Source organism: Octodon degus, unplaced genomic scaffold, assembly GCF_000260255.1.
Source record: "Octodon degus isolate 3935 unplaced genomic scaffold, OctDeg1.0 scaffold00226, whole genome shotgun sequence".
Taxonomy (NCBI): Eukaryota; Metazoa; Chordata; class Mammalia; order Rodentia; family Octodontidae; genus Octodon; species Octodon degus.
The window spans coordinates 1,274,389-1,293,957 of record NW_004524802.1 but is presented as its reverse complement, the minus strand read 5'-3'; the positions used below and the strand labels follow the sequence as shown (position 1 = coordinate 1,293,957).

The window sequence follows — 19,569 nt, the reverse complement described above, 5'->3', positions numbered from 1 at the left end:
ATAAGACTCGCAGCCAGGTGCCAGGCAGCAGTTTACTGTGCACATGGACACGGTGTCAGCAGTGCAGGGGACGGGGCATTCAGTACCACATCCTGTTCAGTCACTGCTTGAGTGAGGATGGCACACTGTACCCATAAACTTCCATGTGTTTGGACACAAATGCACACAAGACCACATGTGGAAAGGAAAGCCTGGGGCCTGAATTTTAATGAGGAGAAATACTTCCAATGCAGTTCCGGCAGTCTGGAGTGGTCCAGGTGACAGCAATCTTGGTGTCTAAAGGCCTGTCCACAGTGCCGGCTGGCACAGAGCCTGCCTCGCATAGCCCAGAGCTTAGGCACCGACCCCGGGCCCCAGCCTTGTCCACGCAAGCCCTGCCCAGCAGTGCCACAGAACCCAGGTTCTCTGCGCTCACTGGGAACGAACTCTGGCTGTGCAGCCAGAGGCTTAGGAGCCAGGAGCACGCATCTTGGGGCACGGAGGACTGGCACAGGGACAGCAGGAAGCAGCACCCCAGATCAGCCTGCAGGGGCCCTAGGGGGCACACACCGGACAGTTTCTACCCTAGACTCCTTTGGTAGTGAGAGGGGAGGGTGGTGGAGAGGGCAAGGAGGGCAGGGGGCATCTGATGTGGGTGGGGCAACATCTAGCATGGGCAGTCAGAGCTTATCTTCACTGGCAGACAACCAGGGGGCAGGACAATGACAGGGCTGCTTATTGGCGACTGGGGTAGGTGTTCTGAAAGCTGAGTATTTATTTGCATTTATAGTCACTGGCAAAACTCAGTCTTGGAGGCAAAAGTACCTTTCCCAGTTACGGTAAGACTGGAGAAAGGGCCTCACCTGGGAGTGGGGGAATTCACACTGTGGACGCTGTCTGCCAACATGAGCACCATGAGGCCGCCCCAGCGGCAGCTCTCCAGGGGACAGCAGGATCACGTCCAGCGGCTCCTGGGTGCTCTAAGGGGGAAGCTCAGGCAAGTGTTCGCTGCCGGGGCTTGATCCGAGGATATAACTGGAGAGCAAGAGATTCACATCAGGGCCAGGAAGCGACGTGAGCAGCCCTCCTGGCAGGAGCTCTTGGCTCCGGACAACCACCGCTTGCCCCTTTGCCAGGCCTAACCTCAGGTTTCTTCTCCTCCCAGCCTCATTTGAAGTGCTGCACCGGGCCAGGGAGATGGCTCAGTGGAATGAGTGCTTCCCTAGTAAGCACAAGGGCCTGAGTTCAATCCCCGGTTCCACAAAAAAAAAAATAAATAAATGAAGTGCTGCACCGAGGGCCCGCCCCAGCTCGCAGCACCCTGTATCTACCCTGTGTTGGACTCCCGAGGGTGCAAGCCCCACAAGGGCAGATGTGCACTTGCCTCGCACCTGGAAGGCAGGAAGGCCTGGAGTGAAGAGCGCCTTTGCCATCAGCCCCGCCCCGCCCCCTGTGGCTCCTCTGCCCACCCAGTGCAGCTGTTTTGGGGCTGCACAGCCCTGTCTCCTAGAGCCCACCATGCACACAGACACCAAGCAGCGCTTGGCCAGGGCTCAGTCTGCCCAGCCCGAGCCTGCCCAGTGGGGAAGGGCCTGCTAGTCCCTAGCAGATCTGGACCATGCCTACAAGTGGTACCTTGGACTGCACTTTAAGAAGCCGGGCCTCTGAGCACTCTTACCCCCAGCAGGTTTTTGGGCACGTAGCCCTCCCGGTCCCCAAGGCGGGCCCACCACCACTCGGTCTCGCTTTCATCTTTGCGTCTCAGGATGGTGATGGCATCTCCTTCGTGGAAGGTCAGCTCGTCACTGTTCTGGGCCTCGTAGTCCCACAGGGCATACACCACACCTTTGTTCATCACTCCCAGCTTCTCCTGCACCCCTGGGAGCAGAGAGCAATAGTCAGGCCCAACGGGACAGTCCACATGCAGAAGCCCCGAGGAGACTGGTGGGCGTGCTGCTGCGTGCCCATACCCAGTGCTTCTCCAGGCCCAGCAGCAGCCTCTTAAAGTGCAAAACCCTGGCTGTCTTTGTCCCTGCAAGACAGCAAGGTTGTCCTTTGGTGTCCGTGGGGACAGCTTGGGAACCCCAGCAGACACCAAAGCCCTTGGTGCTCATGTCCTCTTCACAGGAGGTGGTGACATTCAAATACATAACCTGCATGCATCTGCCCTAAACTTGAAATCATCTCTAGGTGACTTCCATCGGCTAATGCAGTGAAAATGCTAGGCAGACAGTGGCTGTGCTGTGCTGGTTGGGGAATAATGACAAAGTCTATGTGTTCATGACTGTCACAACTTTCTTCCCAAGTGTTTCAATCCACAATTGGCTGAATCTGTCGACACCAAACCTGACCGTACTTCTGAGATCCTGTGCACAGCAGGAAAGGTGTGCTACCCTACAAGGTACTTCAGGTGAAATGTGAAGCCTGTATGGGCTGGAACTCCGCAAGTCATCAGCTAAAGGGCCTGTGCCCAGGAGGACCTGCACCTCGGCTGCTGAGTGCGTGCAGACCCGCGGCCTCTGTGGGCAGCGCGGTCCCTGTCTGGAACCTGCCTCGCCTCTTCTCTCCTGCTCCAGCTGTAGTGGCTCATCAGGATGTGAGCTTCTCTCAGACAAATGACCAGGCTCAGGCCTGTGCAGGGACAGAGTGGCCCTGCTCTAGGCACTGGTGCACAAGGCTGCCAGGCCTGACACCAGCTCCTCTGCACAGAGAGTCACCATGAAGCACAGCGGGTCATCCTCGTTCCTCTGCGCCTGGCGGAGGATCTTTATCCATGTTTACAGCATGAGAGGAAGGACAACGCACCCCCCGTTGGAATGAGATGTCCGACTGCCCTGAGGAGACTGGCATGCAGCCCTCAGTGGATCTCGGGGCGCCCCAGAGCAGCAGCACCACAGCAGTACCACTGCCCCTAGTGTTGCTCACAGGGGAGGAGGCTTCCCACGTACCATAGAGGAACTGAGAGCACTGGATGTAGCCTTCCTCCATCTCCTCACACTTGTCTGCAGCAGTCTCGATGTCGCTGATGGTTGAGGCAAAGATGGCTGCTCCACTCTCCACCAGCTGCTTGCACAGGTGGACGCTGTTGCAGGAGGCAGCACAGTGCAGCGGTGTCCTGGAACAGAGCAGTGAGGCTGTGGCGGCACCCGGCTGCCACCTCTTTGCAGGATGCACTGCCCAAGAAGCCCGTGGCTGAGGCCATGCCTGTGCTGAGTGTCTGGCTTTAAAGAACAGGTACTTTCTACTGACAAACTCTTCTGGGCCACATACCAATTTCTGTGAAGCAGGCAGGAACCGACAGAACAGCAGCTGACAGACACTGAACGCATGAGGACATGGACGTGCGCAGCACACTATGTGGGCCTGTGCAAATGGCCAAGACAGCAGCCCGCAGGTAAGGCCCTAGATGTGCTTCGCCACAGCTGTGCAAAGCAGCTGTGCCAGCAGCAGCAGCAGCAGCAGGGGAGCTCTGTGCAAGTCCAGCAGCGTCTGGCAGACTGCAGCAGCTCTCTGGTCCCAAAGGCAAGGGAACCTAAATCAAACACCTCGGTGTCCAGCAGAGACCTGTGGTTACTTTGTATATATTCACTTCTATGAGTTTATGCAGAGGAGCCACAGCTGAGACACTGAGGAAGCAAGCGCGTGTCTCAGCTTTCTAAACTGCATGTTCCAAGAGCTGGGGGCGGGGCAGGCATCTCAGATGTGCTGTGTACACGCACACACTCCACGAGGAATGTAATCACTAGGTACTGCAAACACAGACTAATACTTTTTTTCTTTTGGTGGTACCAGGGATCAAACTCAGGACCCTGCACTTGCCAGGCAAGCACTTACTCCAATGAGCTATCTCCCTGGCCATTCTGGGCTAATACTTTTTTAATGCATATTTTCCTTTAGAAGGTAGGAAAATGAGTCTGCGCTCCATCCCCAGGGGTCCTCACCATCCGTCACTGTCAGCAGCATTCACGTTGACCCCAAAGTCCAGCAGGAACTTGACGATGTGATGGTGACCAGCGCAGACAGCATTGTGCAGGGGGGTGATCCCCTCGTCATTGGGCTTGCTGGGGTCCTCCACCTGGGACACGGGGCATGTGAGAGGCTGCCACCCAGACCACATCCGCCCGCAGCACAGGTTGCAGCTCACCTCATAGATGATCCTCTGCACAAGATCAAACTCGCCTTCCAAGGAAGCATCTAGAAGCAGTGCCAAGGGATTGAAGCGTACTCTCAGCCCATGCCCTGTCCGCTCCGAGTTGGGCTTCTTCAGGTTGGTCCGTTTATTCTGCAGAAAGAAAGTGTGTTTTCAACATCCACGTGACCCCCAGAGGAGCCAGCTGAGACCTGCACAGGAGGATGGTGGAAAGCCCAAGTCATGACTGCTGTGAGGTCCCAGCATGTGTGCTGCACCCCTTGGAAGGCCCTTAGTGGGGGAAGCGCAGTCTGCACTGTCGGCCAAAGCCATGCCCAAGGGAGCCACCAGCTCAAACTTCCAGCTCCAGCAGAGACCCCACTAAGGTTCTAAGAGGAGCCTGGCCCTCCCCCAGACATCTGTCTACAGGACTCGTCCCTCCCTCTCCGCCTGTCCTCCACTGAGGCACCAGCTGGCCCTTTTCTGTGCCTCTGGGTCTGTGTGATCACCCAGCCTAAGTCTGGGCACAGGGACAGCTTGATTCTGACAGCCCCACACACAGCCCATCCAGGCAAGCACCGAGGGAGGCAGGGTGTTGGTCTTGGGTCTTTCAAGGACACCCACCACAGAGGCTGCTGGAGGATGGCCAACAGGGGGCAGAGTTGCCGGAGGGGTCTCCTCTTCCATTGGAGATGGAGCCTCGGCCACCGGGCTGGGGATCTGCTCTGTGGAGGGGACCGTGGCTACATTGTTGTTATTGTCCTCTGCAGGCTCAGCGGTTTGGTGGGTTGTTTGTGGACAGATGAGCTCCTCTGGCTGAGGGGAAGGCAGCTCATTGTCGTTGGCATCTGAGGAGGGGACAGACTCATCAGGCTGTGGGACTATGGGCTGGGCAGGGGTGGACTCTTCCAGGTTGCCATTGGCATTGGTATTTCCATTGTCCATGTCAGCCAAGGTGCCCCCGAAGTCCTGGGAGGGGCTGGGCTGGTAGAATGGCGTGCCCTCCATGCCTCCGGCCAGCGTGTTGAAGCGCTGGTACAGTAGCTTCTGGATGTTGGGTCCACCGGGGCCCTCTGGCTCTGTGATGGAGCTGCGCTTTTTGAGGGGCCGAGGCGCATTGGCCAGTTTCCGGCGCAGGGCCTCCAGGTCCGCGTCGCTCTGGTAGCGCAGTGGTGAGTGCACAATGGGTGTGAGCTTGGTGGGGCTGAGGGGCCGCGGCAGGCTCTCCACCGTGCTGCCCTCCCCTGGTGCGGCCGGGCCCTCGGGCTCAGGCTCTTTCTCCGTACATTCTGAAGATGGCTGGGGCTGGGAGGACCCATGGAGAAATGGTAAGGGTGATGGAGACGTTGACCCTGATGGTAAGACGGGCTTGCCATATACTGGAGAAGACAAAAGACGGAACAATTAAGACTAGTGGTTGAGGGGCCGGGGAGATAGCTCAGTAGAATCAGCGCTTGCCTGGCAAGTACAAGGGCCTGAGTTCAATGCCCAGTTCTGAAAAAAAACTAAAAACAAAAAAACAAACAAACAAACAAAAAAAACCAAAACCTAGTGGTTGGGGCTGGGGTTCGGTTCCTGAGCACTGACTCTAAATGAGGGAGTCTTGCTGCTGCTGCTGCCAAACCCAGCTTATATTCCTGAGGAAAACTCTGCCAAGTGCCTCCATAGGCTCCTGTCTAGAGGTGTTTCTCAGGGGCTGGGCAGATAGATCAGTGGTCTAGGTGTCTGCCTGGCAAGAGCAAGGACCAGGGTTCTATTCCCAGTGCCACATGTCATGCTGGTCCTGGAACCCCAGGCATACCGTGCTAGCCACTGAAACTGGGTGTGGTGGCGCACGCCTGTAATCCCAGCACTGGGGAGGCTGAGACAGAAGGATCACTACGAGTTCAAGCTGAGTAGCAAAACCCTGTACTAAATAAATAAATAAATAAATAAATAAATTTTTTTAAAGGGTATTTTTCTTGGGTACTGTTTTACATTTGGGTTTCCAGAAGTGGGGCTTTCTGTGTGTGTGGTACTGGGGATGGGCGCCTAAGGGGCCCTGAACTAACTCCCCTGCCTTTTGTGAGATAGGGTCTCACTAAGTTGCCTGGGCCGCCCTCAAAGTTGCAATCCTCCTGCCTCAGCCTCCCAAGTGGTTTAGATTAATACTAGATGAGAATGCATCAAACCTGGCTTGAACTGGGCTTTTTCAAAAGAAGAAAAGCTTGCTGGCTTGGCTGGCTGGTGGCAGTGACCCTCCTCCCAGTGACCATGCTAGGGCCTGGGTTCAGTCGTGGCCAAGAGGCCTGGAGGGCGGCACTGGCCAGGTCAGGGCCCAGCCCTGCTCACAGACAGCTCCTGGCCCAAGGGACTTGGAATGGAAGGAAAAAGCACACTCCTGGAATCCTGACCTTCCCGGGGTTGGGTCTTACTGTGCGGGGAGCTGAATGCTTTGAAGGAGGTTGGAGGGCTGAGAGCAGCTCAAGGTTTCAGCTTCCCATCCCATTTCTGCTGACACCTTCGGCTTGACTTTATGTAACAGTCACACTTACCCTGCACAGTGTGTGGCCCACACATAAGGGTGCGGATTTATATTTTCTTACTTAAACCATACTTTGCTAGCCCCAAGAGGAGAGTAGAGCCCACCGTACCTGCTTTCACCGACTTGTTCAAGGTGCTGTGCACTGCAGGCTGGTAATTCTTAGGTGGTGTGGCTTGCTGGAGGTACATGGAGTATATGGAACTTGAATTGACCGTCTGGGGTCCTTTCCTGGGAGACTGTGGCCTGGACCCTTTATCAGCCAGGAAGGGTCTAATGGCCACTGTCAGTGGGAGCTCAGGTTTGCCATCTCCAGCTGGGAATGCAGGTGGCCCTGCTGGTGGGTACGTGGGACTTGGCGGTACAGAAATCCTCTGCTGAATCTGCTGTGAGGAGCCAGGCTGGGGGATGCTGCCTGCTGGGGGGAGCGGGGTGGGTTTCTGCCGACTTGGTGGGCCTGCACCCGGGCGAGGCAAACTCCCCTCTTTCCTTCTCTCCAGAGAACTTGTTGAGCCTGGGCCCAGGGGTGTAGGGCTTGGGTATGTCCCATAGCTTGGAGGCAAGGGTTTTGCTATGCCAGGGACAGGAGGTGGCCCTTTGCCAATCTCAATGCCCTGAATTTAGGTGTTAAGAAGAAAAACAAAGTCACTCTTTGAAAAGTTACGCATATTTCCACCCACAGCTACAAGAGAATACACAGGATTTGTAATCCTGCAAACTGGTCTGTGAGCAGGACACAGCACATTGTTGGGCTCACGGCTGCTCTGCAGCACGGAGGCCAGACCCCAGAGGGCTGGGAGAGTACACTACCTGGTTCCCCAGGCTCTGGGCTCATGTGCCCACAGCAGGACCAACCCATCCCATGATACCTCTCAGCCCCACGGCAAAGACTTGGCAGGGGGCAGTTTTAGGCCCACGCTCTATAAGGGACAGGTAGCCTACCAGCTTCTCTGTGGCTCCCAGTGCTGACAAGGGCAGTGGCTGGCTCGAGATGGCGCCCTGCTTCAGGGGCCCCTCCATGCCCGGCTCCTTCCAGTCTGTGCTGGCCCCCTGCGCTGGCTTCACTGAAGAGCTGGAATTCTGCTTTAATGTTGGCCAGTTGCCATCATTAGCTTGAAAAGAACACAAAATGTTTTTTTTTTTTGTTGTTCTTTTAAAAGAAGGTGAATCAACTTGAGAATGGCCCCTTCCAGAAACAAAGATGGCACTGGGCTCTGCATCTTGAGGGGCCCCTGTAAGCAGGCAGCAACCACCACCCACGCCAGAGGCCCACAGACCAGGCCCCGGCCAGGGCCCTCTGTGGCCAGTGCCTGGGCACACAGGGCACACCCCACCAAACTACAGGTCAAGCCTGTCACATCCACAGCACAGATGCAGCAAGCACCGGCACCTACTTTCCACACACCACTGACATGTACAGCTATATGCCACAAGAAGACACTTTTTTTTTGTATTTTTAAAATTTATCTTCTGACTTCATAACAGGTTTGACCTGTACTACTTCCACAATAAAAACTGCTCTTCTAACATGAGGAATTCCTTTCACCTGAGATAATTTGTGTCACAGTACAAGATTTCATGGAGCTGGAGAGCAAGAAGGGCTACCATTCTATGACAGTGATCAGCAAGCCAGCCATTAACCCAAGACACCAGGAAAGCCACTGAAAAGATTTGTTTTCACAAAGCTTTTTCCAAACTGATAACAGGTGCTTGGGCACTCTCTGGTCACAGAGTTGCACGTGGCGTCTCGGGGTCACTGTGTGTCCTACTCGTGCGCCTCTGCCTGTCTTGAGCTGCTCCGCCCTGGCCAGGGCTGTCCTCCCACAGCAGCCTGGGCAGACAGACAGCACCACAGGCTGGCAGGTAACTGAGAATCGCCTGACCTCACACTGCGCCTGAGCACACTTTTGACTCCTGAGAGGGAGAATGAGCTTCTCAAATATACTATGCAAGAGGCAGGGCACACACAGCCTGTTCCCAAGCCACTGCCTGGCTACAGTGGCACTTCCACCTGCCATGCTCCATGCTGCTGTCACTGCCCTGCTGAGCAGGACTCCAGGCAGCAGGTCTGCCAGGCATTCCAAGGCCAAGCACAAACTGTCACCTTATTCCACGAAGCCCACGGGCCTTAGGTCACAGTGTGTGCATTCACCTCCTCCTGACTGCATCTTACAATCAGAGTCAGTGTGAGCTCCAAGAACCTCAGCAGAGGTGCCAAGACAAAAAGTGGGCTGAGGGAGAAGCAGAGGCCACCTAGGTCCCAGGCTGGGGTGGGCCAAGGGGCCTGGACTTCCTACCCTCTCAGGGCTGTAGGAAGGTGGCTGTTAGCAACCTCTGAAACCCCACAGCACCTGGGGCTTTCTAGAAACCAGCCACGAGTTGTTAGAGACAGCCTTCCTACCTTCAGCACAAGGTGGGCGTAGAGACGGCCACTTACTTTTATGGCAAAGGGACATTTTCTTTTGATTGTGATGGGAGATTCTTGCCCTGACAATAAAACTCAGAGCCTCAAAACAAACTCAGAAAATCATGTTAATGCTTAAAAAAGCCCCAAAAAACCAAACCAAAGAACCCCCCCGCCCCATCAAAGCGTTTGCAGGCTGGGTAGATAGCTCAGTAGAATAAGCACTTGCCTGGCAAGCTCAAGGTCCTGAGTTCAATCCCTGGTTCCGCGAAAAAAAAAAAAGCCCTTGCTCTCAGCACGTGTCACCTGGTGTGCCACCCTTTCCGCTGGCCAGCTGTGCTCCTCCAGCTCACCACCCCTGGTGAAAGAAGGGCCTACTGGGTGGAATTTTTTCAAGTCTGGGCATCAGAGCAGACCTTTGTCAGTTTGGAAAAATAAATGATTCTTGATCCAGCCTGTGAGAGGAGGTCAGAGCCCCCCGAGCCTACTGGCCGACATATGGTGTACAAGGGGGCGTGTGGGCTGCTGTGAGGGGCCGCAGCGGGGCCCGGTGTCCAGGTCTGACACCGCCCATGTGCTGGTCACTCTGGGTCTATTGTGGCCATCTGTGTGACACAGAGCCAGGACAGCCAGCGGTGAGTCCTCACAGTGAAGTCAGCAGGGAAGGAGCTGTGCGCGCTATCTGCCACACACTGCTGGCCTGGACCGGGCAGGGCGGAGTGCAACAGCTTATCAAAGAACACTGCTGCAAGTACACACATGCTGCCGTGGGGTCCACGTGGCACTGGCAGGATTTGGCCCCGAGGGGGCAAGAATGAAGTGGACGGGTGATGCTCAGCAAGGTGGAGGCAAGGGGTGGAGTGCTGGAGCCCAACCCGGCAATTGATTTATTTATTTTTGCGGAACCGGGGATTGAACTCAGATCCTTGAGTCTGCCAGTCAAGTGCTTATCCTACTGAGCCATCTCCCCAGCCCCCAACCTGGGCAATTTAGTGAGACTGTCTCAAAATAAAAACTTACAAGTAAGGACTGGGGAGGCGGCTCAGTGCAAAGGCCTGGACTTAGTTGAGGAGGAGACAAGAGAAAAAGACAGAGACAGACAAAGAGACAGAGAAGGAGAGAGAGATCTGAACAGGGCTCTTATGCACAGGTCTGGCAATGCCCTCCTGCCCCCCAGTCCAGAAGGAGCTCTAAGCTCCCCAGGGGGAACAGCAGTGTTACCACATGCAAAGTATCAAGCAAGAGAAAGGGACACAGATGAAAGACTGGTACAAACTGGTTACCAATCCCCAAAGAATTCAAAAACACAAGCCCAACATAGGAGAACAGCAATGCTGCTTTCTTAAACAAAGGACTGTCGAAGCCCAGACTCCTCAATGTGCAAAGCTACCTGATGCACAGCTGCCACATACGCAGCCATACAGACACATCGCGATGTCTGTGAAGGGCGAGCCACGCAGGAGCAGGCAGGCAGCCCTGCCAGGCCGACTGTGCTGGGACACGCAGCAGCAAGGCATCCGCCTGGCCAGAGAGCCTTGGGGCACACAAAACTGTGTGAAAGGGCACTGCTCTGCTGCATGCTTTACATTTTGGAAAGCTATGGTAGAGACCTTAACTCAGGAAGAAATTTCTCATTTTAGAGTCACTGTTAGCATGGTGACATACAGTTTCCAAACACTGTCCCAGAAGACTGGGGCTGTAGCTTCCTATGGGGCAAGTCCTAAGAAGGTTCACCTTTACGCCACTGCTGTGCCTATGCCACCCAGCCCAGGGCCACTCACCAGACTTAGATCTCCCGTGGGCAGCACTTGAGGCAACAGTGAGAGACTGGGGCTTCACAGGGTCTCCTGGGACAGGACAGCTTCCAGCACTGGGGACTTGGATGTACGGCCCCACGGCAGCAACCCTGCCAGATGTGCTCAGGGGCGACTGCGGTGATGATGTGCCATTGACACGGCTTAGCTGCAAATAAGGAGAGAGTCAAGATCCTCCCAAGTCAAGAGAAAGGCTAAGCCCAGGCAGCGGGGGGGCCTCACTGCAGTCTGCTGTGGAAAGCCCTTGCCCTGGAGGAGAGCTGCAGAGCAATTCGCCTGCAGCCATGCAGCTGCTGCCTCTGCAAGCACTGCCTGATGGTGAGCAGCAGGAACAAGCAGCCTGCAAGAATGGCACAGTTAGGGCCGGCCAGATAGCTCAGTGGATTAAAGTGCCTGCTCAGGCAGACACAGGGATTGGGGTTCAATCCCTGGTGTGCTGTGCTGGCCCCGCCCCTGGGGCACACTGAGACGGAGATTGAGACTGGGCATGGTGGCCCATGCCTATAATCCCAGAGCTTGGGAGGCTGAAAACAGGAGGACCACCATGGAAAAAAAAAGAATGGCACAGCTCCCACTGACACACGCTGCCCTCCCTGGGCCAGAGGCGCTGCTCAAAGCGCGTGTTCTGAGCACAACTTCACGTCCTGCTCGGCCACTTTGTGCTACCTTGGGCAGCAGGGACGCCGGGCTGTACCCCTGGCAATAAGCCTGGCCCCTAAGGGCAGCTCTACCTCTCTGAGCGAGGACATGGCCACACAGTGCTGTCCAGGAACAGAAGCATCTGCAATGGGATTCTAACTGAAGAATTGCTGAGCCCCTCAGTGGGCCTGTGGGGGACCCACAACCACCTGCTCTGCTTTGTGAGCCTGTGTCCTTGCAGGGAGTGCTCAAGTGCCAGCACCTGTGCTGGAGTCAGAGCTCTGCAGGTGTGAGAGAACTGGCCTAGCTATCTGTGGAGGCTGGCTGTGTGCATCGACCTGGCCAGTCCATGGGAATGAGAAGCACTTAATCAGCGGACTCTGCAAGGCAGACACAGGGAGAGGCGGGCCTCTTGCATTCAGTGGGGAGTCTCCCAGGAGGCAGGAGCACAGCCTTGGGCTTGAGATGCAGAAGGAGCTCCTCAGGCCCAGAGTGCATTCAGGAGCCTCTTCTGCACGACACACATGCCGCTCCCTGAGGGGCCCTGACCACGGCCCCAAGTAAGCATGGAGAGTATGTGTGCAGGGGCTCTCTCCTGGCCTGAGCTGATGATCTTTAAAGAAAAAGAAAATCAGCTGAAATTGCATTAATGTAAACAGTCCAATGTTTTTTAAAAAAGATAGCCATGTAACTAAGAGGCTGACTGCAAGGCCCGTGGAAGTGGCTGATGCCCTCTTCCTCTATCACTGTCCAGGCCCACGAGAGACTAAGCCTCCATCCCTGAAGCATCCCCCAGAGGGGCAGAGGCAAGTGCTGAGCCCCCCAGGAACTCTGGGAAGATAGTGGGTCAGCCCTGACAGGCAGCGTACAGGGGGCTCAAGTGCCACAGCCAAAGCCACAAAGGTACACACACGTGCTCAGCCGTGTGTGTGTCCCCCAGCGCACCAAGTGCTAAGCTGGGGGGGCACTCTGGCTCTGGTACCAGGTCTAGGCCACAGATGCTACAAGAACTAGTGACCTGGAAAGACATCCAGTTTCAGTTAAAAGAAAGAAAAAAAGACTAGGGGCAGACAATGTGACTAACATAATTCCTACAAACCCATTTCCAATTAAAATCATATACCTTTCTATATATTTGTGTCTGGGCTAAGAACTGGAACCATTAGTAACTGTCACCTCTGGAGAATAAGTTAGAACTGCCGCGCTTTCCTTTAAGTACTTGTGTACTGTTTCAATTTTCACACAATAGCTATTTACTATCTTTGAAATTTGAAATGCCAACAACAAAAAAAGGTTTTAAAAAAGTGTAAGAGTAGAGCCCTTCTATAGCATGTTGCTTGATCGCTTACCAAGCCCTTAAACCGCAAGCAGGCGCGCAGGTTAGCACTCCCCAGTGCAGTGGAGATGATGGGCCAGGCTGGGGCCAGCTCTGATCCTACACATGGACTTCTGTTTTCTTTTTGAGACAGGGTCTTGCTATGTATTCTAGGCTGGCCTCAACTCGTGGTCAGGACCACAGCGGATCCCATGTGTGCACCACCAGACCACCTGCTACCACTGTCACTGGGCGTGGGGGCCTACTTGTGCTCTATGGGCTGGGTAAGGGGTGTGCTGTCACTCTGGGAAGACAAGGGCTTTGGCGACCCACTCTGAGCGACAGCTCCCCTCGCACATGCCTGGATCTTCTTGCCATAGAGACGCTCACGCAGCTCGCTGATGCGCTTGTCCATCAGGGCCACCTCCACGTTGCGCTGGTTCAAGAGCTCCTTCTGCTGCTGCAACTTTGAATTCTGTTCCTGGTTGAGCTGGTTACGAATCTACAAAACACGAAACACAATCTTTTAAAGATCTGTATTAATTAAGAAGTCAAATTCTCATTGCCAGGGAGAATTTTTTTTAAAAAGTAAGAGAGGGCTGGGGAGACAGCTCAGTGGTCTAAGTGCCTGCCTGGCAAGAGAAAGGACAGGGGTTCAATCCTCCATACAACACGCCATGCTGGCTGCACATGGAGCTGGCTACCGAAACCAGGCGTGGTGGCACATGCCTGTGATCCCAGCGCCGGGGAGGCTGAGACAGGAGGATCACTACGAGTCCAAGCTGCACAGTGACACCCTGTACCAAATAAATAAAGAAAGAAAGAAAGAAATATTTTTAAAAAAATATAAGAGAAAAGGTAAACTTGAGTTGGGCGATGTTAACACACATATATGTTAGCTGTGTGCTATAGGCTTTAGAGGTGCAGCACAGGAGACACCAGAACAGACTTCCTAGGGAACACAGAAAAAGCAAGCACTTGCAACTATGTGCCCTCTTCAAAGCATACAAGACAACCAGGGCCAAAACGGATATGGGAGACCAAGACCATTCCAGGGGCCCTGGGGACAACCCCTGGGGAACCCTGCAGCACCCTCTCAGAACTCCAGAGGCCAGTGTGGGCCACCCTGCTTGCCACACAGGCCTGACACCACCAAACAGCAGCCCCCTAGTGAGGTGCTGGGAAGCTCGCAGACAACCTGAATCACCACGGGTTTCAGCGGGTGGCAACAATATTATTAAAAGATGAAACAAGACGGAACGGTGGGTGTGAGGGTACCCTCCACTCAGAAGGTTAGGGACTGTCTTGGTGAGCTCTTCGGGGCCACTGCACAGGCGCACCGCACACACCTGTCTTCATGCACGGAGCGGAGGCAAAACACACTCCAGAAAGTTAGAGACAAATTACATGTGCCCATCACACCTCCTCCAGAGAAGCCCTTTAGAACCCTACACATTTTATAGTTGTTTAACACATAGCATGATAAAAACTTTATAGTAACCACAAGTGATTTTACTGTTTTCATAAAATGATACAGTGCTTTTCTTTTTTTTTTTTTTGCGGAACCGGGGATTGAACTCAGGCCCTTGAGCTTGCCAGGCAAGTGCTTATTCTACTGAGCCATCTCCTCGGCCCCTCTAGTGCTTTTCTTAGCAAGTGCTACAAAAATCACAAAACTTGCTTCTGGCCTTAAAACATTGCCAGGTAAGTGACCGCGTGTGAAACCGGAACCCTCAAGCAGTGTGTGGACCTGGTGCTCGTGCCCTCTGAACTCCTGGCTCGCAAGCTTATGTGCAGTACGACACTGCCTGGACGGAAGGGCGCTGCGTTAGTGAGGTGCCCAGGGCTAGAGGGCCTCTCCACACGTGAGGACACAGAAGCGGCCGTTTAGGCCCATGTAACATGCCAGCACTTGGCGCCTCCACAGGTATGAGACATGCACGTCCCAGCCGCCAAGGCTGCGGCACCTTGTCAGGGCAGCCTAAGCTAAGACAAGGACTTAATGAAGGGCACCCAGCTCAACAAGTCTGCCCCAAACCTTAAGCCTCACCTAACACTTGCTTCACTAGTGTATCCTGCCAGCTGAATTCTGGGACACTGAAAGTGTGCTAGGTGCCAGCCAATCCCACAGGACACGGACTATGACTCCATTCCTATGAAGTGTCCAGACTGGGCAGTCCACAGAGAAAGAAGCCAATTCCTGATTGCCAGGCTCTAGATGGATGGGCTGGCATGGGGTGATGGCTAAGGGGTGAGGGCTCAGCTTGGGCCAGTGAAAATGTTCTGAGACACAGCCCCGGAACCCCACACCTTAGATAGGCAGATTACATCTCAATAAAGCCATCTAAAAATTACCCTGCACTTAACGTAGTTTGTGCTTATTAAATGAGACCCAACTAGACTCATTTCTACTGTCCAGGTAGCCGCCCCACAGCAGGGAGACTGAGGAGCGGCGGCCGCCCCGGCCCCGGGTGGGCGGGTTACCTGCAGCTCCTGACGGAGGCGCTTCAAGCCCGCTGCCGCCGGCCCCGCCAGCTCGCCGCTGTAAGGCTGGAGCCCATTCAGTCTTCCCCTCTTCAGATCTTCCAGTTGCTGACTCAGCTGATCAACTCTCAAAATTGCAGTCTGTACTTCCTGCTGCTTCTCCTGGAACACTGCGCTGAACCTTTCTATCTCAGCAGCTGTGATGGCCACCAGAACGACAAAAGCAGAAATCGTCTGATGAGCAGCCCATCTTTATTTCTGTACACTACACTCAACTCTGGTTACTATTTAGTGCAGACCTTGCACTCAAGTGTATGACACTGACTCCTGGCACAGGCAATGATTCTACTTGTAGCGAGTTCTGAATACAGGGGAATCAATCCAAAAAGCTAGCTTTGTAAGCCACTTAGGGATCTCAGGCACCAACAGAACAAAGGGCTTGTGAAGGCCTTACTCATCACTGTGACATAAAGTGGACACTAAGTCGATTTAAAGAGAGAAAGCCCACCCAGACATGAAAATCAGCCCTTGGACAGCTTCTCTTAATGCACAAATAACATTTAAGTTGTTCCTGAAAACAGATGTGCACAATCACAGGATCCTGGAGCTGCCCCTTCCCAGTCCAAAGGGCTATTGTCATCAGGGCAACGGGAGAATCTCTGGACTGTATCACTCAGGCTGAACTGAAATATCCTATTGTGTTCTGTACACAGGTACACATACTACATGCTAATCAAAAGTTTTAAAAGAAGTTTGAGAAGGAAATGCTAACACTCCTAATTTGATCACTATACACCTAGATATGTATCAAATTACCACACTGCACTCCACAAGTATGCACAATTAGAGTTATATTAAGAAGCAATAGAACAGGCCCGGGGAGCTGGCTAAGTGGAATAAGCGCTTCCCTGGCAAGCGCAAGGACCTGAGTTCAATCCCTGTTTCCACCAAAAAAAAAAAAAAAGGCACTAGGAAGCTAGGCATGGTGGCACAGCTTGTAATCCAGCACTCAGGGGCTGAGGCAGGAGGATCACCGTGATTCCAAGCAAAACTCTAGGTCAGCCTAGATTCCAAAGCAAGACCCTCTCTCAAAAAACCCAAAACAGCAACAAAAATAAAACACAGCAGGGTATTGATGTTAATGCAATCCTATAAACTCGAACACAACCTACTTCAGTTTTCACGTTTTATGTGGACATCCTTTATTTTTTGCATGAGGGACTGCAGAATTTAAAAAAAAAATCATGTGCCCCAACCATCCCCATGCCCTAGTAACATAGCGACCTTCAGTGCACTGGTGGGACACAAGTCCTTGTGGATCTGTGGCTGAGACTGTCAGGTAGCCAGCCTCTGCTGTGCTGGGGGAGTATGGGCGCGGTGGGCCACAGGCACGTACACAGATTGCCGTTCATAATTTTGCTGTAATCCACTTGTCCTCTCATGGCACGGATTTTCTTCAGTTTGTTTTCTTGGGCCTCAACTCGTTCTTTCAACTTCTGAAGCTTCTCATTTTCAGAAATAGACTGCTGCTGGCGACGCTCCTGTTGCTTTAGAAAATGTAAACGCTGTTCCTGACAAAGAAGAAAAATCGAGCTTTGTCAACTGAAACTCACAGGCCAGGGATATAGCTCAGCGGTACAGCGCCTGCTTGGCCAATGCAATTAAGATCCCCTCAACACACTTAAGAAAACCCTGAGTGTGCTCCCCAGCCTCACTTATCTCAGCGAGTACTGAAGGGACCCTCAGGCACCCACAGCACTAAAGGCGCCCATCAGCCCACACCAAGCTAAGTCACCAGGCACGCACGGGGTGTAAGAGCCTGAGGGCCGGGAGGCGGCTCGGGGGAATAAGCGCTTCCCTGGCAGGCGCAAGGGCCTGCGTGCAAGCCCCAGTTCCGCACTAAAGAAGAACCTCAGGATCTATGCAGGGGCTCCGATCTGCTCAGCTCTACCCATCTATAGAGTCAGAGTCGCCGCGGGACGTAGCATGGCGTAGGGCGCGCTCTGATGGCCACTAGCTCCAGCTGCACCACTCCGCAAGCCCGCCTCCTACTTCAGGAGGGAGCAGGTTTCCTGCCACTACAAAGCACACCCTGTTTCTCTTACTTCACTTTCTAAAGAATGGACACGGTCTTTGGTCTCTGTGGCACAAGCGAGATGACGAAGGGAACGTCATCCTTTGGAAAGCGTCGTAATAAGACGCACACGTTGTGCTGCCACTGTGGCTCTCAGGCCTGCCACCTGCAGAAGTCGACTTGTGGCAAATGTGGCCATCCCGCCAAGCGCAAAAGAAAGTATAACTGGAGTGCAAAGGCTAAAAGGCGAAATACCACTGGAACCGGTCGAATACTGCTCTATTACCAGTTTATACTGCTCCTTAAAAATTGTATATCGCAGATTCAGGCATGGCTTCCACAAAGGAATGACACCTAAACCCAAGAGAGCAGCAGTTGCAGCGTCCAGTTCATCTTGAGAACTGCAGCAATCACTCAAAATAAACGCTTTGGTTTCAAAAGAAAAAAAATAAAATAAAATAAAGAATGGACACAGGCCTGCAGAAGATTTTTCATGTGAGAAAAGGAAACAGTAAGGAGATAAACCTCCGATTTGTAAGTGGCACTGAGCAATCAAGGAATGTTTCCTTTCTGCAGGATTAGTTTCTTCCAAAACAACCAAACATTTTACAGAAATAAATAAATAAAATAAAACTATGTGCTGGCTGGGCACGGTGGCACATGCCTGCAATTCCACTACTCAGGAGGCTCACAGTGAGTTCAAAGCCAGCCTGGAACACATAAGCAACTTAAGACAACTTGAACTGCACAGTAAGACCTGTACTCTGTCTCAAAACAAAATACCACTGTGTAGTATCCTTCAGTGGTGCTGTTCCCTATTAACAGAACAACATGAAAGGCTTAAGGATGATTACACAGACATCACCATACATTAAGGCTGATATTTAAGATGTGGCATTAACTTGTGAATTATACTGCTCCTTAAAATATTAAGGCTTTTAAAACCAGCAGCATTCTTGGAAAAGAAATAAATAGAACACTTCATCTTAGAAATCTTACTAGTGGGATACTTTCTAATTTAAAAAATTTGTAATTGTTTTTTTTTTTAATTTTATTTATTTATTTATTTAGTGTGTGTGTGGCCAGCTCAGCCCACCAGGGGGCGGGGCTGGCTGGCATGTGGTGCTGGGGGATTGAACCGCGGTCCCTGATGCTTTGCTAAGCTTGTTCTAAGTAGGTGCTTTAGACCACTGAGCCATCTCACCAGCCCCCAGACTTTTTAAAGTAAGTCTAATTTACATTGTTACTTACATAAAAGCAGACAGTACAATGAACTGCACAGTTACTTCATGAGCAGAAGAAACTGGATTGACTGGTCATTTGGTCATTAAGGAAATCTCTCTATAGAAGAAAGCAGTACAAACTTGCTAAAGTTTAAGGATTCTCTTTAAAGCAGCTTCAGAAAATTTTAAGACTACTCACATGAATTGTTTCTAGCAGGCATGATCCATGGGCCTGACTGCTTAGGCCTGCCATGTAAACCATGACTTAGAGATGCCACAGATCTTACTCTACATAGAGTTCCAGCCACAAATGGAGAATTCAGCACACAGAGTGAGCATCAGCTGTCACTTATTTAGGCCTCATCATGAATTGCAGTTTCCTCTAGGACATGAATACCAAGCTCACAGCAGAGAATATGCTAGGGGAACAGAGGTGACGAGAGAGAGCATCCTCTTTTCTGAATGTTGTCTATGGTTTGGGCAGGACAGCCACTCCCTGTTCTGGGTGCCTGTGAAGACGCGTCGTGACCAGGGACTCTTGCTCTCTGCCTTCCAATGTCACAAAGCTCCAGGCTGCTCTGTGGCTACAGCAGGGACCAATGCACTTCAAAGCCCCTGCTCAGCACGTCCCCAGCCGGCCCCACCTCGGGAGCGCTCAGCCCTGGCCTAGGTCTGCAGCTCCTTGTCCTCCCTCAGCTCCTGGCGCCAGGACTGCAGTCCTGCACCTCCACAGCTGGCTCTGCTTCTACAACCTACCTTGGCCACCAGCATTTGTTGTTGATTTTCAATTTGCTGTTGTTGCCTGGCTGCCATATCCTGGAGCTCTGAGAGGGTGAGTTCGACGCGCGGATTCCCAACCTGCAAGGAACGAGAAGCCCTCAGAATGTGCATTTATCTGCAGCCTCCTTTATCTAGGGGGGGATTTTTAAATAGGTTTCCTAAAATTTAGGAGAAAAAATTTTTTTTCATAAGAACTTTTCCTAATTA

General features: G+C 52.9%; 1 protein-coding gene and 1 pseudogene across 4 annotated transcripts in view; one reads left to right on the top strand and one right to left on the bottom strand.

Annotated features, from left to right (window-relative positions):
- Window positions 1-13: 13 nt before the first annotated feature.
- Ppp1r13b (protein phosphatase 1 regulatory subunit 13B) overlaps window positions 14-19,569 on the bottom strand; it is a 104,641-nt gene continuing 85,085 nt past the window's right edge. For all 4 annotated transcript variants that reach the window (XM_023705688.1, XM_023705689.1, XM_012517885.2 and 1 more), the window contains exons 5-17: window positions 19,339-19,440; window positions 16,682-16,856; window positions 15,286-15,482; window positions 13,163-13,303; window positions 10,815-10,995; window positions 7,572-7,741; window positions 6,742-7,243; window positions 4,733-5,487; window positions 4,124-4,261; window positions 3,921-4,054; window positions 2,928-3,094; window positions 1,658-1,857; window positions 14-1,014 (exon numbers count right to left, since the gene is read on the bottom strand). In XM_023705688.1, the coding sequence (XP_023561456.1) occupies window positions 973-1,014; window positions 1,658-1,857; window positions 2,928-3,094; window positions 3,921-4,054; window positions 4,124-4,261; window positions 4,733-5,487; window positions 6,742-7,243; window positions 7,572-7,741; window positions 10,815-10,995; window positions 13,163-13,303; window positions 15,286-15,482; window positions 16,682-16,856; window positions 19,339-19,440 (2,904 nt within the window). In that variant the 3' untranslated portion in view covers window positions 14-972. The remainder of the gene's footprint in view (window positions 1,015-1,657; window positions 1,858-2,927; window positions 3,095-3,920; window positions 4,055-4,123; window positions 4,262-4,732; window positions 5,488-6,741; window positions 7,244-7,571; window positions 7,742-10,814; window positions 10,996-13,162; window positions 13,304-15,285; window positions 15,483-16,681; window positions 16,857-19,338; window positions 19,441-19,569) is intronic.
- LOC105744105 lies at window positions 17,437-17,757 on the top strand (annotated as a pseudogene).